The sequence below is a fragment of the Malaclemys terrapin genome, chromosome 5, assembly GCF_027887155.1.
Source record: "Malaclemys terrapin pileata isolate rMalTer1 chromosome 5, rMalTer1.hap1, whole genome shotgun sequence".
NCBI lineage: Eukaryota > Metazoa > Chordata > Testudines > Emydidae > Malaclemys > Malaclemys terrapin.
Window position 1 is genome coordinate 89,833,177 of NC_071509.1, and position 25,445 is coordinate 89,858,621.

Consider the following 25,445-nt stretch of genomic DNA (forward strand, 5'->3'; position numbering starts at 1 on the left):
GGTTGGAGTCAGGGCTGTCCAGCACCTGCTCGGTGCGCCGCTTTCTGTCCAGCAGCTCGGGCCCCTCGGGCAGTGCCAGCATCACCACCGTGGCCCGGGAGCACTGGCCGTGCTCCCAGTCCTGGGCCTGGCCTGGTGGCTTCTGGGCAACAGGATCCGCACCTGGCCACAGGGATTGGAGCGGGCATGGCACCGGTGCCTCATCCCTCTGCCCCACTGTGATGCAGCACACACTGCTGCTGCCATGTGCCATTGCTCACGAGCCCCCGGGAGCAGCACACGTTGCAACGCCTCTTCCCCCTGGCCTCCCCTCCGCACCCCTCTTCTCCTCGAGACACCGGTCCCGCACTGCCCCCCATCTCCAGTTGCCACCCTCGCGCTGCCTCTTCCCTGCAAGCCCTTGCTCCCTTCCCTCTCTCCCCTGTCGCTAGCCCTTGTGAGACAGCTTGCTGCTGTGGATGCGAATACAGATGTTGGTATAGGTAAAAGACGGCCAGCGGATCACGGATTGATCCTAGTGGATGTGGATTGGATGCGGATCCACATTTTGTATCCGTGCAGGGCTCTGTGGATCATCAAAAAGAACTGGAGAGGAACTATCAGGAATAGAAAGCATCAGTGATTCTGAGGGTATGTCTTCATGGCATAGTTTTGGGCTCTTACTTAGGTGTTGCCACTCAGCTCCCTTCCATCCACACACAAATTCCTAGTGTTATGCGCAGGTCCAGGAAAACCACCCTAAACAAGCCTGATTGGTCAAAAAGTGCCGAGAAAACTGCAAAAAATTGGCATGGGGCCGGAATTTGCATCATTGCAATGGGCAGGGTTTGAGGGGAAAAAACACCTGCAGGGCATAGTCCAGTTAAAAAACAAAAGCGTACGGAAAAAACCCTGCAGGGTGACTGCATGAAAATTGTCACCCAACTTCTCAAAAACAAGCACAGTTACTTTCTATATGCTACTTTGGCAAGTAGCTGCCCCAGATGGGGGTATAGGCTAAAGCTCAGATGCTTTCACTCTGGCTGGTAACCTGCCCTGAGGATGCAGGCTGTATCACTCAAGTGCTAATAGACCTCCAGTGCCTTCCCAAAATTCCCTCTGTTTGCCCAGAAGGACAGACAAGTTTTCCCACAATTAACTAAGAGACAATCATAGAGTAGCTCAGCCTACTGCAGCACAAAGAATCATGGGTTGTGCCCCCAAAAGTCCTAGTGAGTCACACACATGGTTGTATGCAGCACTTGTGAGGACACAGTAATTTGGGTATGGCTCTGTGGAGTTGGGCTAGGCTGACCCAGGTGCTAATCATCCTGGCTAACTCTGCACTGAAGACAGCCTGAGAGGGGAAGCAGCAATGAAAGACAGAAAATGAAGAACAGATTACAGCAGTATTTCAAGTTGCAATTCAGCAAAGTACTTATGCATACTTAAATCGGGATGATTTAAATGGGACATAAACACGTGCTTAAGTGCTTTGCTGTATCCGGGCTACAGTGAGAGAAAACCAGCAAGGAAAAGGGGCAGTGAAAGATGCACTAACAGGGAAAGCAATAAAAAGAGAGGATTGGGAGAAAATCGAAATGAGAGAAAGCAATAAGAGTTAGAAAAGCAAACAGGAGGATCAGGGTTCAAATCCTGTTCAGTGAATTGAAGGAGGAAATAAAGGCTACAGAGAGAGAGAGAGAGAGAGACAGGAGAAGATACAGAAGAAGGATGAACAGTTGCAGCCAGGGAGATAGAGGATGCACTGTTTTGTTATCAGTAACATTCCAGGAGCCTACCCACTTGGGAAATTGGTAGTTCTAGTTACATCACAGAGGGTTAAATATTGTTTGAATTCAAATATCATCCAATTGTGGATAGTTACTCACATGTTTACAGTTCTCAGCTAGCTGTACAGTTCAGCTACAGTCTACTGGAACCACCCTGCATCAAAGCTTGCCCTTGTCCTTGTCATCCTGAAACTCTCTAGCTCTTGCCACATCTGTCTAATGTGCTCTCTGCTGAGTGGATATCAAAGTGAAATGAACTCTGTTACAGAGCCAAAAGGAGCAGAACGGAGTGTGAGAGAACCCAGATGCTGCATTCTGTCCCTTTTTGCTAAGTTAGGGCTGCAGTGTGAAATTTACCAAAGATTTTGGGTAGTTTTACTTTCAAGCGCAATTCTCTGAGTGGCAAAGGAAGGATTTTGTACAAGAGGGTGAGGGGAAAGAGGCAATAGACCAAAGGAGAAGTAGGGGAGAGAACTAATAGACGTGTACATTGATAAATTGATAAAGACATGATAATCTGGAAGGACTGGAAGAGGCAATAAGGAAATGAAAGAGGATGATGCTTGGTTAGGAAAGGAAACAGGGAATACATTTTCAGCAGGAGACTCAAGGGATCAATAGACCTAGTTTGTAAACAATGAAAAAGAAAATCAATGAGTCTGTGGTGGGGCATTTGAGCGTTTTAGCAATAATTAATTTCCTCCCCGGTTCTATGCCTTCACTTGTCTAGTGAAATTAGACATGTGACCCTTTTCATTGGAAATAACTCCTGTCCTTATCATTTTGTGAGCAGATCTCTGATGCTGATCAGAGCCTGTTATGAGCCCTTGATCAATTAAGCATTAATGACCCATTTTGGAGAACTTCACCAGATAGGTAATAACCCAGTAGAGGAGTTAAGATGGAAATCTAGGAAGTCTAATGCTTGTTCTTGTCATTACCCAACCAGTGTGGATCTCTGAATGTGTCGTTAATGGTAATATAAACCTTTCTTTCTCCACAATTATAAAATAAAAATTCAAGGATTTTCCTTTCCCCCACCCCTCACTTGGCATGATCATCCTTCAAAGCACCATGGGAATAATTAGTTTGAATAACACTATCTGGAGTGTTCGTCAATGAATAGCCTCCTGTCCTGGTTACAGCAGGGACTGCTTTTAGCCTATCAGGAAGACAGATGTAAATACAGCTCTACCCCGATATAACGCTGTCCTCGGGAGCCAAAAAAATCTTACCGTGTTATAGTTGAAACCGTGTTATATCGAACTTGCTTTGATCCGCCGGAGTGCGCAGCCCCACCCACCCGGAGCACTGCTTTACCGCATTATATCCGAATTCATGTTTTATCAGGTCGCGTTATATTGGGGTAGAGGTGTAGTGTCAATAAAGATGTATAGTAAAGCTTAACAAACTTATCATTTTTGTGATATAAATAGTGAGAACTTGTATCTTGTGCACAGTTAACCATCTGGCTATTTACAGTGGAAACGATTTTTGACATTCTATAACTGTCTCCACGTTTGTTATTACAGTACTGGATACCAGTGTATTTACTATTCACCTGAAAACACAGCCAAGGCAAAAGAAGTTCTCAGCAACATCAATCATCTACAGCCCCTCATATCAAGCCATGCAGAGCAGCTGCTTAATTCTGCAAGCCAGCATTCTCCAGACAGCTTGAAGAATTCTTTAAAGATGCTTTCAGAAAAAGTAAGATACAAATCTTTACTGCAATGGAAAATGGAATAAGCAAATGCCTAGCTGCTGTCTTTTTCTGCATAAATTGACTTTCAGAGCATCAGGAAATGTTAAATATGCTCTGTAAAAATCAGCTGCAAAATGTTGCCATAGGAAAAGAATACACTAGTCATATTTCCATTTGCATTATTATTGAGCATTTTTTTAGGCTTTCCATGTTGGAAATAATGCAGTTTATAGAGCAAGAGTGGGTTTTATTTGAAAGTATAATTTTTATTTCACGTCTTTACTTTCCTCTAGTGGCCACATACTGGGAATTTACCAAAGATAAAGTGTTTTGAATTTTGAGGGATGATAAACTATTATTTGTTCCCATTCCCTGAAACTTCTGATGACTTACTGAACATACCTCTTATAGTGGAGGCCATTCTTGTGAGTCAGTTCTGGACCAATAGCATGACGATGACCATAGAAGGTAGTGTGGTCTGGAGGAATGAGCACGGGAATGGGAGTCAAGAGATCTCGGAGTCTAATCCTACTTTTACACTGACTAACTTTGTGGCTTTGGGCATGCCACTTCACTTTCCTGTCTTAGTTTCCTTAACTCTAAAATAGGGATAATAGTTACCCAGCAACTGCATGGGGTCATTGTGGGGTTAGTTAATTCATATCTGTAGAGTACTTTGAAAATATAACATGCTATGCAAATATTAATTATTTGTCACAGGGTAACTGGTCCCTGTGAGCAGAACTAGGCCCAGCTCCTCCATGTCAAAGTAGGTAAACTAAATCCAGCCAATTAAAGGTGGCGGGCCTAGACCTGGGCCTGCAGGGGGTAGGAAATGGAAGGTGGAAAGGAGTATTGGGACAGGCTGTGCCTGGGGAAGGGAAGTCATGGTGGAAAGGAGCTAACTCCTTTGGTGGGTTCCTGGAGCAAGAGGCCAGGTGTTGAGGGATGCAGTCCTGGGGCTACTGCTCCAAGAAGGGCACAGAGTTGGCTAGAGCTAGTAAACTGCCAAAGGATCCTGGGTGGGGTGGCCCTGAAGCCTGAGAGAAAAGGAGTGAGTTCAAAGACTGTTTTTCCGTATTTTTAGTTGCCTGTTTTAAGAGAATAAGCCTTCTTAAAGGAGGCTGGGTGTGGTGGCAAGTGTTTAGAAGCTGGGGAGAAGCCCTGCCCTCTGCCAGTATTATTACTGTGACCACTGCCTTGTAGACTATACCCTCTGTAATGTGATCTCTCTCTGAGTTTATGGCACTACCAATAATCATTTCACGTTGTCTCCAACTATTGTGCAGCAGGCAACATTGTGAGCTGTTGAGCAGGAATACACTAACAATACATTTTTCAATGTGGGAGATTCAAATTTGAATATTGAGCTCAATCTCATTCTGCGAAGAAAGCATTGTAAGCACAATGCATGCCGATTTACCTATGAAGTCAGATGTTAACAAAGAGATGTGACGTCAACAAGGAAGCAGTACACAGGAAGTACACATTCGGTGAGGAAGGGGATCCAAATGTTGCTCTCACTTACAGTTGTGCAAATCCACAGTAACTCCACTGAGAACAATACAGTTCTGGTGGATTTGAGTGACATAACTGAAAGCAGAATTTGGCCTGAAAAAAGGGAGGAACATCATTTTGCTCAGTAGCAATTACTGCTGACTATTCAGTGATAATATTGATGAGACTCTGGAGGGAGCCATGTCAAGATCCCCTGGCAAGAGCAGAGCTGCTGTGATATGGGACTATTCAAAGAAGGAGGAGGAAAGTTGTACTGGGATAAAATATAAAAAGATCTTTGTGATGCAGATTTCAGCACCTTACTACTTAGGAACTAGAGTTTCAGTCCTAACCAGGTTCTCTCCTCTTCCTTCTACCTCCTGTAAGTCTTTGACTTATTGAATGGGGAGGAAGTAGAAGCCCTGGGCAATGAGGCAGGGGACAGTTGTATAAATAACGTTGCATTGGGAGGGCACCCTATTTCAGAAGCTGGGAAGAAAATCCCTTCAGAAAAGACAACCTAGTGTGATGGTTCTCTGGGTATCCAGGACTGAGAGTCACCTTGTAACCACAGCCTCCAGTATGAGGAAATCTTGACTGTGTTTGGCTGGGTGGCAGCTCCTGAACACCACCAGCCTGTCAGTCACTCAAGCCCTTTGCTCTGGGGTGTGCCAGCATGTACTTTGCCTTGCAGTTTAACAGTAGGTGCACCCCAGTCCCTGAGTCCCTTTGAAGCATTCCCCTTGGTTATCCAGCCACTGGCACTGGCTCCTCATAGAACTACTAGGCCTGCTGTTCTGAAAGGAGCCACTTGTGAGATTCAGTTCAGGAGCAGCACTTTGCTTTAATACCACAACACTGAGGTATGTTTATAGTGAAAACAATAAGTTATTATCCAAGATTCAAGCGATCATGTGTAAGGATATTAGAAACAAATGGTTACATATAAGACAAAATTATAACACACTTTCTAGAGACTAAATTTAGCTAACAGGTTAACCTCCCGTCTAAAGAAGCTTTATCTCACCCAAAGTCTTTTGCAGCATTTTCAGCCAAGCTTAGCTGAGATCCCCTTCTGATGAATGTAAGCGGGCTGTCCATTTATTTCCTAGGCGCAGGATGAAGGGGTGTCTGTTCCCCCTCCTACATATATCTCCAAAGTTCACAATCTGTCCTCAGGGACGGGATAATCACCTGTGGCTTGTTTTTCTTGTGTACTGCTTTCTTGTTGATGCCACATCTTTAACATCTGACTTCATATGTAAATAGGCATCCACTGTGCATTCAATGCTTAATTTACATTCTGACAGAGAGCTATAAATTTCTTATCTCGTGTCCAGAAGAAAACCTGTTCCTCACCTCTGCCTAGTGACTAATACCTTGATACAAACTTTAAAAACATAATATCAGTATATATATACATGACTGCTTACATAATACCTATATATACACCTTTCACAATGATATTGATGGCCATTGTGACCCCTAGTTTTCCATTAAGACCTCATATGACATTCTTCGATGAAACACAATGTACATCCCACAATCAAGATATTCCTTGACCACCATTCCTGTTGGCACTATGGGGTTCTTGGGTCACACCCAAGATATTTTAGAAACTTCATAAAAGCTTTTAAATTGTGCTAGTTTAGGTGGTGGTTTAGTTGTGTGTACTAATATGGACTTTAAGGACTAGGATTAAACCACCAGTTAGCATATGAACTCAGGTTCCCGGAAGTGAAAAGCTAATACTCTAACCCAACTGTCACTATGACATCCTAGCAACTTTCCATACAGTTGTCAGCGCTGGGACAGGAACTAAGAGACTGTTTCTTGTCATGTTTGAGGTGCATTGACAGCATTTCATGATGAAACATTTATAATGTGTCTGTTCTTTTCTTTATTCTAGCAAATGCTACTAGTCCCTTAATTTCATGTGTACCAAATACATACTCTAATACATTTTTACATAAATTTATTTAAATTATTTCTAATTTTAAATGATTTTGAATAGGTCAAAGTTCAGGGATCTGCACAATAATGGGATTGGTTTATTTGATAACAAAAGTTCACTGCTTGGGCCATTAATTAAAATATGTAATATTAGTGTTTCATTTGAGGGTTGCAGAAAAATTTATTTTTAATACTAGGTGTCACGGAGTTTGGAGGGAGACCAGGCTTCCTGCGATTCACCGTAACTCTCAGACAGACAGTAGAACAGAAGGTTTATTAGATGACAGGAACGCAGTCCAAACCAGAGCTTGTAGGCATAAACAAGACCCCAACCTTGGGATTCCCTCTGATTCCCCAGCCAGCCCCAAACTGAAAACTCCCCAGCCCCTCCTCTCCCTTTGTCTCTTTCCCGGGTCAGGAGGTCACCTGATCTTTGTTTTTCAACACCTCTAGTTGGCACCTTTGCAGAGGAGGGCCCCAGGCCATTAGTTGTCAGAAGACAGGGTGTTGGCCATTCTCTATACAGACAGGATCACACTGGCCCCCTAGGGCTCTGTAAGAATCACACACCCCTAGACACTCGAGAAATTCATAGGGGAAACTGAGGCACCCACACAGCACTCAGGGAAAACATTAAGAACATTCCCACTTTGTCACATCTCTATCCTACTTCATCACACTAGGCAGCCGAAGCAGAGTGGAGATCCAGCCTGGTATTGTCTAATTTAACAACTGAATCAGCCTGCTTACAGGCTAGCTGGGGATAGACATGGAGTTAGGAGTGGTGCGGTGCTGATCCTCAGGTGGCAAATAAAGGCATTACTATTCCTAAAAGTTAAAATCAGAAGAGAAACCAAAATAAATCCATACAACTTATTTCTAACCTGAAACCCATTCCTGGTGCATGTACCTCCATACATCCTGTATGTGACATTATTTCTATTAGCATCATGTCTTGAAAAGAGTATGAAATGTAAAAATAGCCTGGGATGAGGAAGGTTGACACTATGCTCCCTTTTTAGCAGTCAGAGAGCTCTGCTTCAGACTCAGTTATGTCATAACCCCTTTTACCACCAGCCAGCCCACCTCAGAGGTCATTTTGGGGAGGCTGGGATTACAACTCTCCAGGACCCTGTCCACTTTAAACCTTGGGGTGAGTCTGTGTATACAGAAATGGTGTTTTAAAAGCTGTTAGCTAGCAGAAGGCTAGTAATAGGTGTATCTGAGACAGAGAAAGGGGAAAATAATATGGGGAAAATATTGCAATAAATGCAAGTAAATCTTTTTATTTGGGTTTTGTTCTAGGCATAGAGAGCTTTATTGGGTGCACCTCGGGCAAAAATTACAGCAAAAAGCCCATCACAGCAGTGATTGCAGAGTGCTGTTTGTTTTTCTCTCTACGCATTGTGCAGGGTTTTACCATTCACACATCATTCACAATTTGCTGCCATGATTCTTTTTGATTTTTTTTATTTGAATTCATTCATTAACATTTGTGTTAATTAAAGAGGCCCTTGTCTGTCTACAAATGTATCAGCATTTGCAGCTTGCATGGAGCTTGCTGAATGTATCTTCCAGCTATGCCTTTTTTTCTTTCTTTTTTCCTCAAAATTATTCATTAGTCTGGTATCTAAAAGCATTTGCAAAGTTTGCATTTCTGTGTGCATAGTGGTCTTGCAGGGATTAGCACAAATTTAGAAATAGTGATGTTCTGTGAATTTAGCTGCACATAAGAAAATGTTCTGTGAGGACCATTCCTGTAGTTAATCCAATGGAACCCCTGAACACAGTTTAATTACAGAAGCAGTTTTGAGTCTGTACGAGGGAAAATGGAAGCTCTCATCTCATTTCCATGCCAGTGTGTTTCTTCAGTTTATTTTTTGTAAAAACATTTACACCTTAATTAAACTATTTAATAATAATACCTAGATCTTATATAGCACTTTCCAGCAGTAGATCTCAAAGTACTATACAAAGGAGATATAATTTTCCTAATTGGGAAACTGAGGCACAGAGAAGTAAAGTGACTTGCTCAAGGTCACCCAGCAGGCCAGAGGAAGTGCCAGTCCAGCACTCTGTCTGCTGGACTACAGATTTCTGGATAGGTAGCCAAATGTATATTATAGGCAGAGTGCTGCCTATAATTAAGGTTGTTCAACACTTTCTAATACAAGACCCTGTTTTTCAGTTGCTTGTAACTTTCCCAAGTTTTAACTGGGCTGAAATTTTCCATGCCAGGGGTCTGCATTTTTTGAGAGCTTCAGCGAAAATGATTCAGCCATTCAGAGATGGAGACTTGGGAAAAATACTTTGTTGTGACTATGTTAAAAATTAATACAGCAGTTTAGTAGAGAAGTTCCAGCACCTTAATGCTACAGGTGGGGGTCCTTAAATTTGGCATGGGGTGGGTTTCCCTGGTGTCAGGGATGTACCATTCATCATCCCTGTCAAATGCTGCCCAAATTTTCCCAGGTTAGAAGCTCTGAATAATCTCAGGTTTCAGTGGTAGCCGCGTTAGTCGGTATCAGCAAAAAACAAACAAGGAGTCCTTGTGGCACCTTAGAGATAAACAAATTTATTTGGGCATAAGCTTTTGTGGGCTAAAACCCTCTTCATCAGACCAAAAAAAACTTCAATAACAGACTCCAATGTGAAGCTGCAGAACTGGAATTAATTTGCAAACTAGATATCATCAGATTAGGCCTGAATAAAGAGTGGTTGGGTCATTACAAAACCTAAACTTAATCTCCTCAATACTAATTTCTCCCTACTGTTACAGACAGTTGATAAGAAGGTGTGAGTAATGGGCCACTCTGTTACCACTTTAAAAGTTATTTTTCCTCCCTTGGCATCCTGCTGTTAATTGATTTATCTCGTTAGACTCACCTCACACTTGGTAAAGCAATCCCCATCCTTTCATGTATTTATACCTGCTCCTGTAGTTTTTACTTCATACATCTGATGAAGTGGGTTCTAGCTCACGAAAGCTTATGGCCAAATAAATTTGTTAGTCTCTAAGGTGCCATAAGGATTCCTTGTTTTTTTGTTTTTTTTTTAATAATCTCAGTTTACACATGCTCAATAAAACTTTGTTAGACTTTGGCAACAATATTTTCCTCAGATTCTATCTGTACTAAACAAGCTCCATGCTGTGGCTGCAGGGGCTGTGTGGGACTTTCTCTGCACTTGTACCAGATGCAGTCACTGACAACAGGGACAATTTCTTTCTCCTGTGTTGTCAATGCCCTTCCCCTGCTGGTGTCCAGGCAGCAAGGAAAAGAAGGAGGAATAGGCCTGACTCAAATGCCAAAAGAACTATTGCCAACCCTAAATGTTAAAAAAAACCAACCAAGCAAACCAAACCAAACCAAAACATAAAATCCCACAACCATGAGTCACACCTGAAAAATCATGACTGGCAAAAAATCTTGAGTTTTTTAAAATAATAATAATAATAATAATACTTAATAATAAATAATTAACAATAGATTTGGGGTTCTTTTTATTCACCTTCTCGTTTCTGAGCCTTTAGTGTATATTTGCTTCATGTTTTCTAGCTTTTCCTCTGTAACCATGAGGGCTCAAAAGTTCCTAATGCCAGCAGCAGGACTTTAAGAAAAACACCAAATATTTCAAGTTTTATGGTGTAATCATGAGAGTAGAGCACACACCCCTCCAGAACCTGGAATTGAACCCAGGAATCCTGAATCTCTACAGTCCTCTGCTGTCTGCAAATAGCTGTAAAACCCAGTGGCCAAGTGTCTGTCTCAACCTTCTCTAGTACCTGGTCCATCTAGAGGATAACAGCCTACTACTGCTACCTGTTACTCCCTTAGCTCAAGTGATAGAGATCTGTGCTAAGAAGCTAAGGGATCGAAAACGACTGAGGACCCAAGCTGGGGGTCAGTATGATGCTAGCTGATGAGATTTCTGTTGTTCCAGTTTCCTTTTTAAAAAAATCTAGAACATTACATTACATTACATTAAAAACATTATTGAGGTTGCAAAGTCAAGCACTCAAAAGTTAGGGAATGCAAGTTGCCTGTGCAATCCTGATTTGGTTCCCTTGCTTCTATGCAGCTATTTTTTCACATACTATTTTTTCCACAGGACCCTGGCCTCATTCTGCTCACAAGATGGGCCTACTCTAGGGATCAATCACAGTTGTGTATTGAGGGAAGTTGCTATTTATAGGATGCCTGCTTTATTTGTTGCAGAAGTTGGAAGGTGTGTAGTGAGTGAGGCAGGAATTGCAGGAAGTGAAAGGATGATCTCATGGCTAAGATAATTGAGTGCCATCGTGGAGAACTGGATTCTACCTCTGCCACAGTGTTTCTGTGTGATTCTAGGCAAGTCATTTAAACCAAGATGTTCACAGACGACGACCAGTTATGTGGTGTTCTTCATTTTCTGGGTCCCAAGCATGAGATTTGGGGCAAGATTTGCAGAAGTTCTGAGCGTTCACGACTGCAGCTGAAATCAATTGGAGCTGTGCTTTGAAACATATAAATTGATATAAAAATTCGAAGCGCTCTGAAAAATTAGGCCCTATGTGTCTCAAGTTGGGTACCCAAAATTAGGGGACACTTGTGACTTTAATCTCTCTGTGCTTCAATTCATCATCTGTAAAATAGGGGGGATAATACCTTCTAATCTCATAGGGTGTTATGAAGCTAAATCCATTAATGTCTGTGAAGCACTCAGACAGCATAATAAAAGCATCCTAGAGACACCCAGGGGAAAATTAACAATTTTATATTCAGTGCAGGTTTGGATGGTGTGCAGTAAATAAAGCCTGGGGGGACACATTTAATGAGGAGGATAAAAAGAAAAGTTGAATAACTTCTCATTCGCTGAATGAGCCGGGGTCCTGTGGAGTAAATATCACGTCATTGTGTAATTAAAGATTGTATCATATTGCATATGCACTAGGGAACTGAATTAAGGTTGCCCAGCCAATCTTATTTCTGGCTTTCCTAGCTTTAGAGTCCTTGACTTTGCAAACCTAAGTTCTTTTAATGTAGCCTTAAAGGATTATGAGCCAGATTTACAAAGATATTTAGGTACCTACAGGTGCAGGCACCTAGTGGGATTTTCAAAAGCACCCAAGTAGATTAGGCACCTAACTCCCATTGATTTCAGTGGGCTTTGCATCAGGTATAAATGTACATGATCTCATCAACATAAAAGAAACATAGAACCATTAACTTTGGAGTTTTCTAACATATAAAAGAAGAGTTTTCAATCTTTGTTTTAAAATGTATATTTTTAAAGATTACACAGTACTCTGTTAATGTTTTGGGATCTTACAGTATCTCTAAATAGTACAAAATAATTAATATCCAGTAAGGGATCATCATCTGTTGCTTTTTATGGTTTGCCAATATCTTATCATGCCAATGCTATTGTCTATAATAGCTTTTATAATCTAAGGGCCTGATCCAAAGCCAATTGACGTCAATGGCCTGGTCTATATTACAAGTTAGGTCAACGTAAGCCACCTTCTGTCAACCTAGTTGTGCATGCAACTATGTTTAAATTTGTCTCCTGATGATGTAAGTGCCCCGTTACGCCAACCTATTAGCACCACCTCCCTGAGCGGCATTGAGTCATGGTCAACGTACTGAGTGTGGATGCTGTCTTGACCCTAACAGTCATCCAGGAGCTGTCCCACAGTGCCCAACACTGACCACTCTGGTCACAATTGTGAATTCCATTGCCCATGGGTCACAGACCAAAAGCCACCCCCGATCCCCTTTAAAGTTCCATGAATTTTTCAAATGCTTTTTCCTGATTGGAAAGTACACCTAGCAGCTCTCCACTGTTGCGTGCAACTGCCCAGCTGGCTGTGCCGGCTACACACTCCGGATGTGCTCCGACTTGGACTGGACAGGAGATATTGGCTCTCTTGGGCCTGTGGGAAGAAGAGGCTGTGCAAACCCAGCTGTGGACCAGCCACAGCAATGCAGACGTCTACAAGCAGAGTGCACGGTGGATACAGAAGAAGGGGTATGATCGGGACCAGCAGCAGTGCCGTGTGAAAGCAAAAGAACTGCAGCAGGCATACCAGAAGACCAGAGAAATCAACAGTCAATCCAGTGCCAAGCTGCAGACCTGCCACTTTTACAAAGAGCTTTATCCCGTACTTGGCAGAGACCCCTGCAGACCACTGTTAATATCGCCAAGAAGCCCAAGCCACTGGCCCCTGTCATAAACAGCAAGGACAAGGATGAGGAGGATGGGGGACATGCGACTGGTGGATCCCAGCTATGCCATGGGCCAGGGCCTGTATGAGACCACCGCAATTCAGTCAGTCCCGGCAGTTGAGCACCGATGAGCCTGATGCGGGGGGACGGCTCCTTGGGTAAGTGTGTAAATTTATTTCCTATTACAGTGGTGGGACCCCCAACTTAACAGGACACAGTGATTACCTTTTCATTAATTTACTGGTACTAGAAGAGCTATAGTATAACAAAAAGAGGTAGAGTTATCTGCTTTTTATTCCACTGTAGAGTAAGGCAAGTGCGGGCATGCAGAGCAGTTAGTTTATGTACGCAGGGATGTCCCTTGAATCCTCCTGAGAGGTCTCAATAAAACTTTCATGGAGGTTCTCTGCAATCCTCTCCTGGAGGTTTCTAGGGATGGCAGCCTTATTTCTTCCTTGGCGGTAGGACACTCTCCCACTCCAGTCAGCAACAACTTTGGCAGGCACCATTGCAGTATGCAGACTAGCAGCATACAGGCCTGGGCAGCTTCAGGACACCAGCAGCAGCTGTGCTCTCTGTGCCTTTGTTACCCTCAGGAGTGAGATCAGCTAAAATCATCACCACCTGTGGAAAATGATGCCAGTATCCAGTGCCATTGCCATATACTCATAGTTATATGCAAATGAGCAATTCCTTCCTCATTTCCCTCACCCTGGTGGGCCATACTCACCATGGCTGGTGCTGTGAGTGGCACCGTGCACAGGCACTTCCAAGCAGAAGTGCAATGAGCTGGTCTTGTTTAAAACTTTAGGGGAGCAAGGGTGGGGAGTTCTGAATCTTAAGTTTAACTTTCCGTTGTGACTATCCTGACTATGACATCTCTGTGTGTTTTATCTGCAGCTGCTGCTATGGCAGCCCTGAGGGGTTCCCCCTCCACACCTGTGGAACGCCTGAACCAGATAAGGAGGAGAAGGAAGAGGACTCGGGATGACATTTTCAATGAGACCCTGCAAGTCCGTGCTGCATCAGACTGTGAGAACAGAGCCTGGAGGGTGATCGTTGCAGACAGCCTGCAGAAGGAAAGAGCGGAGAGGAGAGAGTCCCATCAGGAAAAGGAGAGGAAGATGCATCAGGACATAATTCACAGATATTATGCAGGACACAGCAGGCAGCTATAACCATTGGGATATTTTTCTCACTGAGATCCAAACTTGTGCCAGCGTCCCTTCAATCTACCAAAACCACATTCACCTATCATTCTGCACCTGCTGAGCCGGTAGCTGAATTTCCTTGGTGCTGTCAAGGTGGCCAGAATATGGTTTCATGAGCAAGGGGTAGACTGGGTCTCCCAGGATCACTATTGGCATATCAACATTCCCAATGGTAATCTGCTGGACGGGAAAGAAAGTCCCTGCTTGCAGCTTTCTGAAAAGTCCTGCGTTCTTAAGATGTGAGTGTCATGCACCTTCCCTGACCAGCCCACATTGATGTCACTGAAACATTCCCGGAGATCCCCCAATGCTTGCATAATGATAGAAAAGTAGCCTTTCAGTTGAGGTACTCTGTGGCAAGGTGGTCTGGTGGCAAAATAGGGATATGCATGCCTCCTATTGCTCCACTGCAGTTCAGGAATCCCATTGCTGCAAATCTATCCATTATGTCCTGCACACTGCCAAGAATCACAATCCAGCCTAGCAGGAGGCAATTAATGGTCCTGCACACTTGCATGACACCAGTCTCCACGGTGCATTTTCCAGCTCTAAAGTGATTTCCCACTGACGGGTAGCAATCTGAAGTTGCAAGTTTCCACGGAGCAATCAACAATCACTTCTTCACTGTCAGTATAGCTCTCATTTTGGTATCCTGTGTTGGAGGGCTGGGGCAAGCTCAGCACACAGAATGTGGCCTTGTGCATCTGAAAGTTTTGCTCATCATCCCAAGCCTGCATTACGATGTGATCCTACTAGTCAGTACTTGTTTCTCGGGCCCAGAAGTGGCACTTCACATGCTTCTGCTCCATGAACACCACCAACAACTTCAACTGGTTCTCACTATGACCCACAGCAATCTGTCCTCCAAAAATTCATCATGTTCCCCACTGATTCAGTTCTTGCAGATCTGTAAATACCAGAGGATCATGCATCCTGTGCTTGCAACGCTTATGACAATAGTGGAGAGCTGTGCAGGTTCCATAGAATCATAGAATATCAGGGTTGGAAGGGACCTCAGGAGGTCATCTAGTCCAACCCCCTGCTCAAAGCAGGACCAATTCCCAACTAAATCATCCCAGCCAGGGCTTTGTCAAGCCTGACCTTAAAAACCTCTAAGGAAGGAGATTCCACCACCTCCTTAGGTAACCCATTCCAGTGCTTCACCACCCTCCTAGTGAAAAACTTTTTCCTAACATCCAACCTAAACCTCCCCCACTGCAACTTGAGACCATTACTCCTTGTTCTGTCATCTGCTACCACTGAGAACTGTCCATGCTTCTGTCAGAGATAGCAGACAGTGAGGAGGGCCATGCAGGCTTGTGGGATTTTGAAAAAGGTGCGATAATTATGAGATATAGCTGACATTGTAGGATGGAGACAGTTGTACACTGGAAAGTTGACCCCTTGCTTCCAATCACCTCTGCATGACTCATTTCAACCCCACCATGCATTGCCAAAACGTCTCAAAAGACAGTGCTCTGGATGGTAGCAGGTTGCACACTGGTTTACCTACCCATGGTGCACCGCACTGTGCATCGATACAAACGCTCTTGGTGAGTACAAGTAATGCCTACAAATGGAGCCGAGCATGAACGTGCATCAGTGATATACTAATTGCGACGGCTTTGTGCCAATGTAACTTGCGTCGACCAAAATTTGTGATGTAGACATGTCCAGTAGGAGTCTTTCCAATGACTTCAGTGTGCTTTCAATCAGGGCATAAGTGAGAACACAGGAATAGCATACAGCACCAGAGAAATTTGGCAATTAGCAGTGATCGTGCATTTAAACCATCTGCATTGTATTTGGCAAACAGGTCTTGGGGTTTATCTATATATATGAAGTTTAGTCAAACTTCATTTATCCAAACTTAGATTATCCAAAAACAACCCATCAGTAATTGAGGTCCTGATCCATGTGATGTGTCAGTTGCACTGAAAAATATCCCACTTATTCGAAGCCTGGAATTACTGAAATTACTTTTCCTCTACTCATTCAGATAAAAAAAGGTTTCATATTATGGGCCAGATTCTCCTTTGTTGCAACTCTATTTGTGTCTCTGGAGTTACACTGGGGATGAATTTGGCCCTGCTGTATGATGGAAGAAGTTCTGGTATAACATAGTTGAGGATTCTTCAGCCTTTTATAACAAAAAATATTCATATATCCATTGAAAAGTTTGAGAATCCCGTAAGTCAAATGTTACTGGGACATATGTCAGAGGATCAGATAACCTTCTCTTCTACCTTAAATATAATATACCCGTGTAACTCCTATTATGTAAATCTTTTTATATGCTGTGGTCAGCCAATTAGCTGAATTGTATTGTATTTTTAAGAGGCCTGACGTTGTTCTAAACTAACATATTTATTTCACACTTGCATATGGAGACTTGGAATGGACTTCACAGATATGGAACATACACATTTCTGAAGGGAAGAGAGAGTTGCTGGAGGCTATTTGAGTTACTGCAAAGTTCTAGAATATGGTGACAAACCTAGGATGAGACAAGGAACACTGATAAGGAGCAAATCCTGTGGATCCCAGGCACAAGAATCTAGTTTAGTTACACTGAGGATGGGTTAGGAATTGAGATGTACAGGGATGTCACATCCTCCTTTCAGTGAAGTCTAGTTCCATGGGATCTCCACACACTGTCACAATCGGAACTTGGGGTAAGCTCCCCACCCTCAAAAGCTTCGAAACCGCCCAGGGGCTGAACTCGTCCCAGCTAGGGTGCCTCTGCCCATGGCAGTGCCTGATATGGCCACCTAGGTGTCACTGCTGGCAGGGCCCCTAGGAGTCCCTGGTACCGCCCCTGTAGAGCCCCCTCGATTGCTACATCCCATAGAACCCCTCTCCCCCACCGGGCATTCATGGCCCACCATAAAATTTCCATACCCAGATGCGGCCCTCAGGCCAAAAAGTTTGCCCACCCCATTTTAGATGTATCATCTTTTCTACTAAAGGCGGGGGTACCAGAGAGGAAAAGAGTTATTTTACTACCCTAGATCTGCTCTGTCTCCACCCAGTCTCCCAGCGTAGCTCATGAACCATGCAGAGAATGTTTCCAGTATGTTCAGGTGGTGGGAAGACAGTGCTGAAAAACAGCTGAGTCATTCCTCTGCATGGAAGGGAAGAGGCCTATGTGCAGAGAACTCCTCCATGCATGGAGTGGGGGAACAGAAATTCTACCCCCATATTGCACCATGAAATTCCATACAGTGGCTATAGAAGCTTTGGGCCAAATGCTGAAGTCGTCATTAATTCATTATTTCTGTTATTAATTTCTGATTCAGACCTTGTTTGACATTACTCCAACCTAAGACAATTGGAGCTTTACCTGAGAAAGAATTGAACAGAAACTAGATAAAGGCTTGAATAATTTGGTTCTTTATAAATTGTGCAAGTCAGATGTGTATTTCATTTCAACATATTGGCATAGTTTGTAGAAAATTATGGCCTTCCATGATATTCCTAACAGAAAGCTTAACAGGATAATATATTTCAGGGCTAGATTTAAGGCAAGCCCAAGGAGTACCATAACATAAGACACCCCATAGCTCCACTCCTTGGGCCCTGCTTCCACACTGTAGCTTCATCCCATCACCCCCTTGACATGGTGGTGGGGAGAAGGCTTGCTCACTTCCCATATTCAGTGGCAGCAGGATGGGGCAGAGTTATTGTCATGTTCTGGGGTGCAATCCAGAACAAGTAAGGGTTGTGTCACCATCTGCCCTGTAACCCTAGGTGTCTTAACTGCTCTGTTGCTGTGGCTCACAGACTGGACACCAACAACCAGCAGGCAAACATGAAGTATCCTGAGTGACTGTGTGCTGTGCAGCCCTGGTTCAGCACTCTGCTCAGACCCCAGCAGTCTGCCTACAGAACAACAGCCCCATTCTAGTCACTATCAACAGTTACCTTATGCAGGGGTGACTCCAACACCTCCCAGTCCTGAATTTCCCCAAAACAATCTGCCCTCAAGTGTCCAACCCTCTCTTGGAACATTTCAGAGAAATAATAAGGTTTGTTTGCTTCTTTACAGCTTATTAACTTAACTGGAGTAAACACACCCTCCCCTTCAAGCTCAGCACTAAGTTGGCTTATAGTAAAAATAAAGCAAGTTTATTAACAAAAGGATATAGGTTAAGTGATACCAAGTAAAATAAATGAAGTTAGAAAGGGTTACAAACAAAAGTAAAAATACTCTTTGTAATGGCTAAGACTTAAAAACTATGGCCTTGATAGATTTCTTACCAATCTTTCTCAGCTTCCAAGAGCTCTGTCCTCTTGTGTCTGTCCAGTGATTGATGCCAAAATGGCTTCTTTTTTCTCCTTATATTAGTGTCCCAAATTCATCTTTTTGTCCTCAGACTCAGGATGATCTCATGCTGTTCTTCTCTTCTTGTGGACTTCCTATCCCCCTGCTTATTCATATGTAAATGGGGCTTCCATTGCTTTTGATCACACCTTGTTTAATTCATTGGAGTCAGGTTGATAGGTCCCTTCCCTTCTGTCTGGGGAAAACCTGTTTCTCCCAGTGTTTGTCACAGTCTTTAAAGCATAATATCATGCATTATCCATATTTTCTCATATAATGTTAATACATAGATTTCACAATGATATTAATCACCAATGGATCATTAGCTTTCAGAAAGGACCTTACTCAATACACATTTGTTATACAGTAATATTGTATACAATCAGTTGATTCAGTTACTTATCATTTGAGGTTCAGACCCTGGACTCTATAGCCCAAATGTTTTCTCTCTGTTGTTGGGGTATAGACACCATACTGTCTGTCTCCCCACCACCAATTTGTTTATCTTATATGTAAACAGACCTTTATTGTCTCTGCCTGACAAGCAAATGAGCATTCCTTTGTCTAGGGCAGAATGGACTTGTACGCTGCTTGCCAAACACATTTTAAGGACATAATTCTATCACATATTTGTAACTCTTTGTATACATCCTCTACCTACATCATGCAAGAATATTAATAACCAGTGAGTTGTTAGTTTTCCAATGATATTTTACATGACACCTTTTAGATACAGATTATGACGACAGTGTGTTGGATGCAGTGAGTATGTCAGGGCTGACAAGAGCTGCTGCCCGAGAGTAGTCAACCACAAATGGGCCTCTGAGTCACAGTTATTCTAGGAATGGCATGAAGGACTCCTTTTCCTCAGGAGCGTCAAGGTCCCTCTTCTCCCCAAAAAGGCAGGCAGCAGACCTCTCAATATTGCCAGTAACTGGAGTATATTTGCTTGGCTGAGTAGGCCAGGCCTGTTGCTCTCATATCTTCCTGCATCTCAGAGTCTCCTGCTGGGATGGTATTGGCAAAAACTCCCAGAGCTGTGGATTTGAGTTAACACCCCTCTTAGGTGAAGGAACATTATGTAATTTTAAAGCTTTTGTTCTGGTTTCTCTGTGATGATGTCACTTCATTGGTTATTCTTGAGTCACATTTTCAAACTTGGCTTTGCAACCATAAGGGCTAGATTTTTTTTTTTTTTTTTTTTTTAAAGAAAGCTGAGATTCTGACACCATCGCACAACTAAGTCCAAAAGCTGGGTCCCTAGGCATGAGCCTATAGTGCCTATGCCTATGACTTATTCCAGCACTGATCTAAGCTCATGCTTTGTGCATATACTTCAGTCCCACTTGTAAGCATTGCCTTCCTTATGCTATATTCTACTTGAATGTATTTATTTATTTGTTTCTTTTTTGGAAAGAAAATTCTGAAATTAATCACATTTTCTTTTGACATTTGTTGGGACATACTTAAAAAGAGCAGCAGATTGATACTGTTCAAACAGTTATCCCCATAGAAACCTGTCTCTATAGAGAGGATTTGGAACTAGAATAAAACAGGACTATGTAGACAGATGGTCTTTATAACAGATGCTGTACCTTTGCATTAACTTTTAGAAGAGTGGAATTTCAGAGACTGGCAATGTTCCAGAACCTGACATTGTTCCCCAATGTTTGGTATAAGGTCCTTTCTGTGTCTCAGACTGTCTAGCAATTAATTTTCACTCTACCTAAACAAAATATGTATTTTAATAATTACATATACATTACACCATTACACACTTCGGTCTAACTGCCCATTAATTTCTTTCTAGACAGAGTTATTTGTGCATGCCTTCAAGGATCAGCTGGTCAGAAGTGCCCTTTTAGCGCTATACACAGCCCGTCCAGGCTGTGTACTCAAGAAGCCAACTGTGCCCAGAAACAGTGTGGAAGGGTGTGGTGATCAACAGGGTCAGGACCATCCATCTCAGATCAAACGGCAGAACTCTATACCTCACCATTCAGAATATGATGAAGAAGAGTGGGTAAGTAGCCTCAAAGTTCTTGCTTGAAACTCTATCAAAAAATCCACAGCTAAGTGTAGACAAACAGGAGTCCCCTCTTGTTAGAAAGACAGAATTTTAAAACTTTAAATACTACTTCATTTTACAGACGCATAGATTCCATTTTCTGGTTCATTTGAATCCCAAGAATACTTTTCTAATGAAGTCCCACAAAAGTAACTTGAAACAATTTTCTGATTAATAATTTGCTTGTGTGTGACTGCTTAGTTTGTGCAAATAGCAGTGTTGGAAGCGAAAATCTTCATGACCAGATGGGAAAAAGCCATTCTGTGTGTTTACCTCAATTCTTTGTCATTTAAGCAGATATAAAGGGGACTAAAAAGGAGTATGAAATCAAAGTGCAATTTTTGCCAAGAGTGAACATAAATAGTTTCAAAATGCATGAACTAATGATCAGTGAAAGAGAACTGTTTTCTATGAGTCTATTCTTAGAGGATATCTGTAATGCCATAAAAGAATCAAACATGATTTTTAAATGTCAACATTCTGAGCAGATCTTTCAATGATTTGTACAATTTATACAGCTGAGATTTTGTGAATCCGTTATTTCAGTGGATGCTTTTATGATTGATCTTTTCCCTCAACACATTCCTCCTACATCCTCCATTCTATTTCTCGTCAGTTTCTTATACGCAGTTCATCGCTGTGGTATCATGGATGCAAGTACCCCAACGTATTAATCTTTGCTGTCAATAATTAATAATTAATCTTTGCTTGTGAGAGCTTCAGTATCTTCACACCTAAACTAAAGTTCTACTTATACCATGAGTATGGAAAGAAGAATATTTTTCAGATAAAGAAAAGATCAAAAAACGTGCTTTTTATTTTAAATGAAAGCTGAATGTTCAGGTAATAACTTGACTCTGGGTGCTGGAGCTTTAAGAAGAACAAATAATACTGCAAGACTTGCGATAAAATCATGAGTGTTGATGACATTGAAAAGATTAATAATTTTGTACAAGTTGAATCTTAGTTCATTTTAATACATTTGCAGTTACGTAAATGCTACCTTGGTTTTATTTGTTTGTTGAAGCTTTATTTTATTCCTTTATAACATGAGTTACAGACTCCTAACATTTGTCTAAATCAGCAGTGAAGCACTTAAGCACATGCTTAATTTGAAATATGTAAGTATTCCCATTAAAGTTAAGCACATGCTTAAGTATTTTGTGAGATCAGGGCCTAAATTATCCTCTCATTAGCTTCCCATTCTCTGTTTTAACGGAAAGCTGATGGCATATATTATCTTAGTTTTAATTACTGAACTCTTGTCAACATGGTGGAAATAGAGCAAGTGCTTGGAAAATGTGAGAAAAATGCTTAATCTAATCTGCAATTTAGTTATGCAATAAGATTTCTTTGAAAATTTGTTTGGAAGTTAGAAAACAATTAAACCGCAAAGCAATATTGTGCTTTCTGTGACTCTCTATGCCATGTGCAGTATTCTTCATCTTTGTGTTGGTGCAGATACATATTGCTTTTCTTTCACTATATCAAAGAAACCAGAAGTTTCTTGTAGCTGGGAGTCTAAGTTTAGCTTGTCTGAAATCTAAAATAATGTCCTACAAAACTCTTAAATGGACCCAGTTCTTGCTACTTTAAATAACTCAATTTTTTATTTTTTTATAATACTGGTGATTTATTTTACAAGCATCTGGAGTCATGAGTTCTAGGCCCAACTTTAAAAAAATGCAAAAAAAAATTTCTTTATAAGGAGTAGCTTCCAATTTTCTATTTTAATATTCTGTTTTTCATGTTGAGTGGGCAAGGAGATCTGAGAAACTGAATTATTCTTAATTAATCTGTGTGTCGTATAAAGAAAGTATATTTAAAAAGAATGCATATGCAGATTTCTAGTAACTTATGAAACTGCCTATATTCCTTGACATGCATACGCAGTTAGGCTAAAATTTAATGTACAAACTAAACCCTTTTGAAAAATAGCTTTTTGTATTTCTGTTCTTTGTTGATTATTTATATCTGGTAAGAGGTTTTTCTTTGCCTTTTTGAGTATACATTTCTAATCAACTTACTGTAGTTCTAATCAACTAAATGTAGTATACATTTCTAATCAACTGTCCTATTTCTGCAACTGGATCCAAATTGGTGGATCCATTGGGGTTCTGTAGTGAACCAGGGATCTTGCTATGTTGATCCAGTTGCAGGATCAGGGCCCTGAGCAGCAGTGCTATAATGCACCTTTCTCTTTGGATGTCAAATACAAACATTAATGCTAGACAGTTGACAGCACTATTGATTGAGCCACTTATACTGGTGTAATTGTAAGCACTATGCTTAGATAGTACCAAAGCATTACTGCTTAAGGAAAAATATTTAACTTGATAGTTACAGATTGCCTCTGAATAGTTACTTCCTTCTCTGCTTGCCAGCTGCTTCTGCTATCCTAGAACGTCCCTCCAGGGAGGGGGAAAAATGTCATGTCATGCATAATGCAAGAGTGGGTGGGCAGACTGCCACTTGGAAGTGTTTCTGCTCTACATTTCTAGCTTACTAGTTAACATGGTTGGTGTTACAATGCTATTTGTATAGTAATACAATGGCGAGAACAAGCTGACTTTTTTCCCAGTTAAAATGGCAATTCTAGAAGATTACATATAAAAATATTTATGAAAGTAATTAGTATACCAAAAATTATGCAATTGAATGTTGACCGTGGAAAGTAATCAGTATTTTGTATATAATCATTTTATTTTTGATAGTATTTTAACCAGTGTGCTAATACTGCTGTGTGCAATATCTGAATATACTGTAATTCCTGTGTCAAATATTCTCCCACCCGCAATAGCCTATTTCCCAGTGGTCTCCAACCTTTTTACGCACAAGATCACTTTTTGAATTTAAGTGCAACCCAGGATCTACCCCAACCCTTCTCTGAAGCCCTGCCCCACTCACTCCATTCCTCCCCCCCACTTCGTTGCTGGCTATCCTCCACCCTCACTCACTTTCACTAGCTGCAGGCGCCCGCCAGGTGGCACTTACTGCAGGCCGCTCCCACGCCGCTCCCAGAAGGGGCCAATGTGACCTCTAGGGCGAGGGTAGAGTCACCAGACAGCAACTGTGAAAAAATGGGACGAGGGGTGGGGAGTAATAGGCGCCTATATAAGAAAAAGTCCCCAAAAACGGGACTGTCCCTTTAAAAAAACAGGACATCTGGTCACCCTAGGGGAGGGCACGTGGCTCCGCGTGCTGCCCCATTCTGCAGGCACTGCCCCCGCAGCTCCCATTGGCCACAGTTCCCCGTTCCCACTCAATGGGAGCTCTGTGGGCAGTGCTTGCAGGCAGAAGCAGTGCACAGACACCCTTGCCCCTCCCTCCCACAGGGTCACGGCGGCATGCTGGACGCTTCCAGGAGTGGCGTGGGGCCAGGACAGGCAGGGAGCCTGCCTTCGCCCTACTGCACCGCCGGACTTTTAGCAGACGGAGATCACAGTTGACTGGCAGAGTCTCCAGGACCAACCAGTCAATCGCGATCGACCGGTTGGTGACCACTGCTATATCCCATTCCAAAGTACTGTCCCATCATGAGAGGACATTAGCTAGGATTCATGAACATTCATTAAGATGTGTGATCTATTATGAACATTCCATGAAGAACTATTAACATGCAGTTTTGGCGCATAGCTACATGTCTGCATGATAATTTAAGCAGGCGCAGTGCCTCTCAGACCTCTGGGAACTACAGTGGCTGTGCTCTACTTTGCAAAAACAAAGCTCTGCTGGCTGGTGTGAAAGGGGTGGGATCGCTGATGAGCTCTCCAGAGTGTTTGTTGAGGCCTGTGGAAACAAAGGCAGCCTTTGGGCCCCATGACATAGAATTCTGTCTTTTATTTTAAAAGGAAATCAAGTTTCTGCCCCTTCTCAATGATGTAAAATGAGTGTAAGTGATTCTCCTGGATCAGATCCCACCTTATTAACCTTTCTTAAAATTCTTAGGCTGGCCCTCTGCTACCAGGGGGGTTACATTTGTGGGGAGAGTGCAGAGCCAGCGCTAGGCATAAGCAAACTAAGCAATTGCTTGGGGCCCCCCTATTAGTATGTGTTGTGGGAAGGGGAGTTAAAATATTCCTGCTTAAGGCCCTCAGTGGGCTATAACACCACCTCTGATGGAGGGTCTGAGAGAATTGTTTAACAGGGTTACCTAAAAGTTTGAAGACTGGGCCTGCTTGTTAAAAATATGATGCTGAGCTGGCTTTGGTGACTCAGGTGGCTGGCATGGTGTGGGTACACCTGCCACTGCCACAGTATCTTTTGTAAGAGAAACTTCTCTTCTGCATCCCCCTCTAGTGCCAGTAGGAATGAATGGAGGATGAATTGCTGTATACACTGTGCAGCACTAAATCCCAGCTGCCTCCCAAAACTTCTTCGAAGAAGGAGGAGAGGCAGCAAAGCTAAGCTGCTGCTGAACTGAGTAACAGCCTGCACCCGTTGCAGCCCTCCTCTCTTCCTGCCATTGGCCTGCCTGTCCAATGGTTAAAGAACGAGCACTGGGAGGGAGGCAAAAGCCTAATTCCCTTCCCCTGATTTCCCAGCAGCACTCCAGGGAACCTGCTGCTCCATCTGACCCTGAACAGTCAGGGGAAACCCATCCACCTCAAGAATTAAAGGGGACCCAATACCTAATTCACCATCAAAGGGACTCACTTTCCCCTGGCCATCTGCCCTGCAGGTAAAGGTAGCAGGTCGGCTATTGCCTG

The 25,445-nt window shown here is 42.6% G+C and overlaps 1 protein-coding gene across 2 annotated transcripts in view; it reads left to right on the forward strand.

Annotated features, from left to right (window-relative positions):
• Positions 1–25,445, forward strand: part of INPP4B (inositol polyphosphate-4-phosphatase type II B) — a 309,880-nt gene that overhangs the window by 183,487 nt on the left and 100,948 nt on the right. For both annotated transcript variants that reach the window (XM_054031037.1, XM_054031038.1), the window contains exons 14-15: positions 3,305–3,482; positions 20,479–20,691. In XM_054031037.1, coding sequence (XP_053887012.1) covers positions 3,305–3,482; positions 20,479–20,691 — 391 coding nt within the window. The remainder of the gene's footprint in view (positions 1–3,304; positions 3,483–20,478; positions 20,692–25,445) is intronic.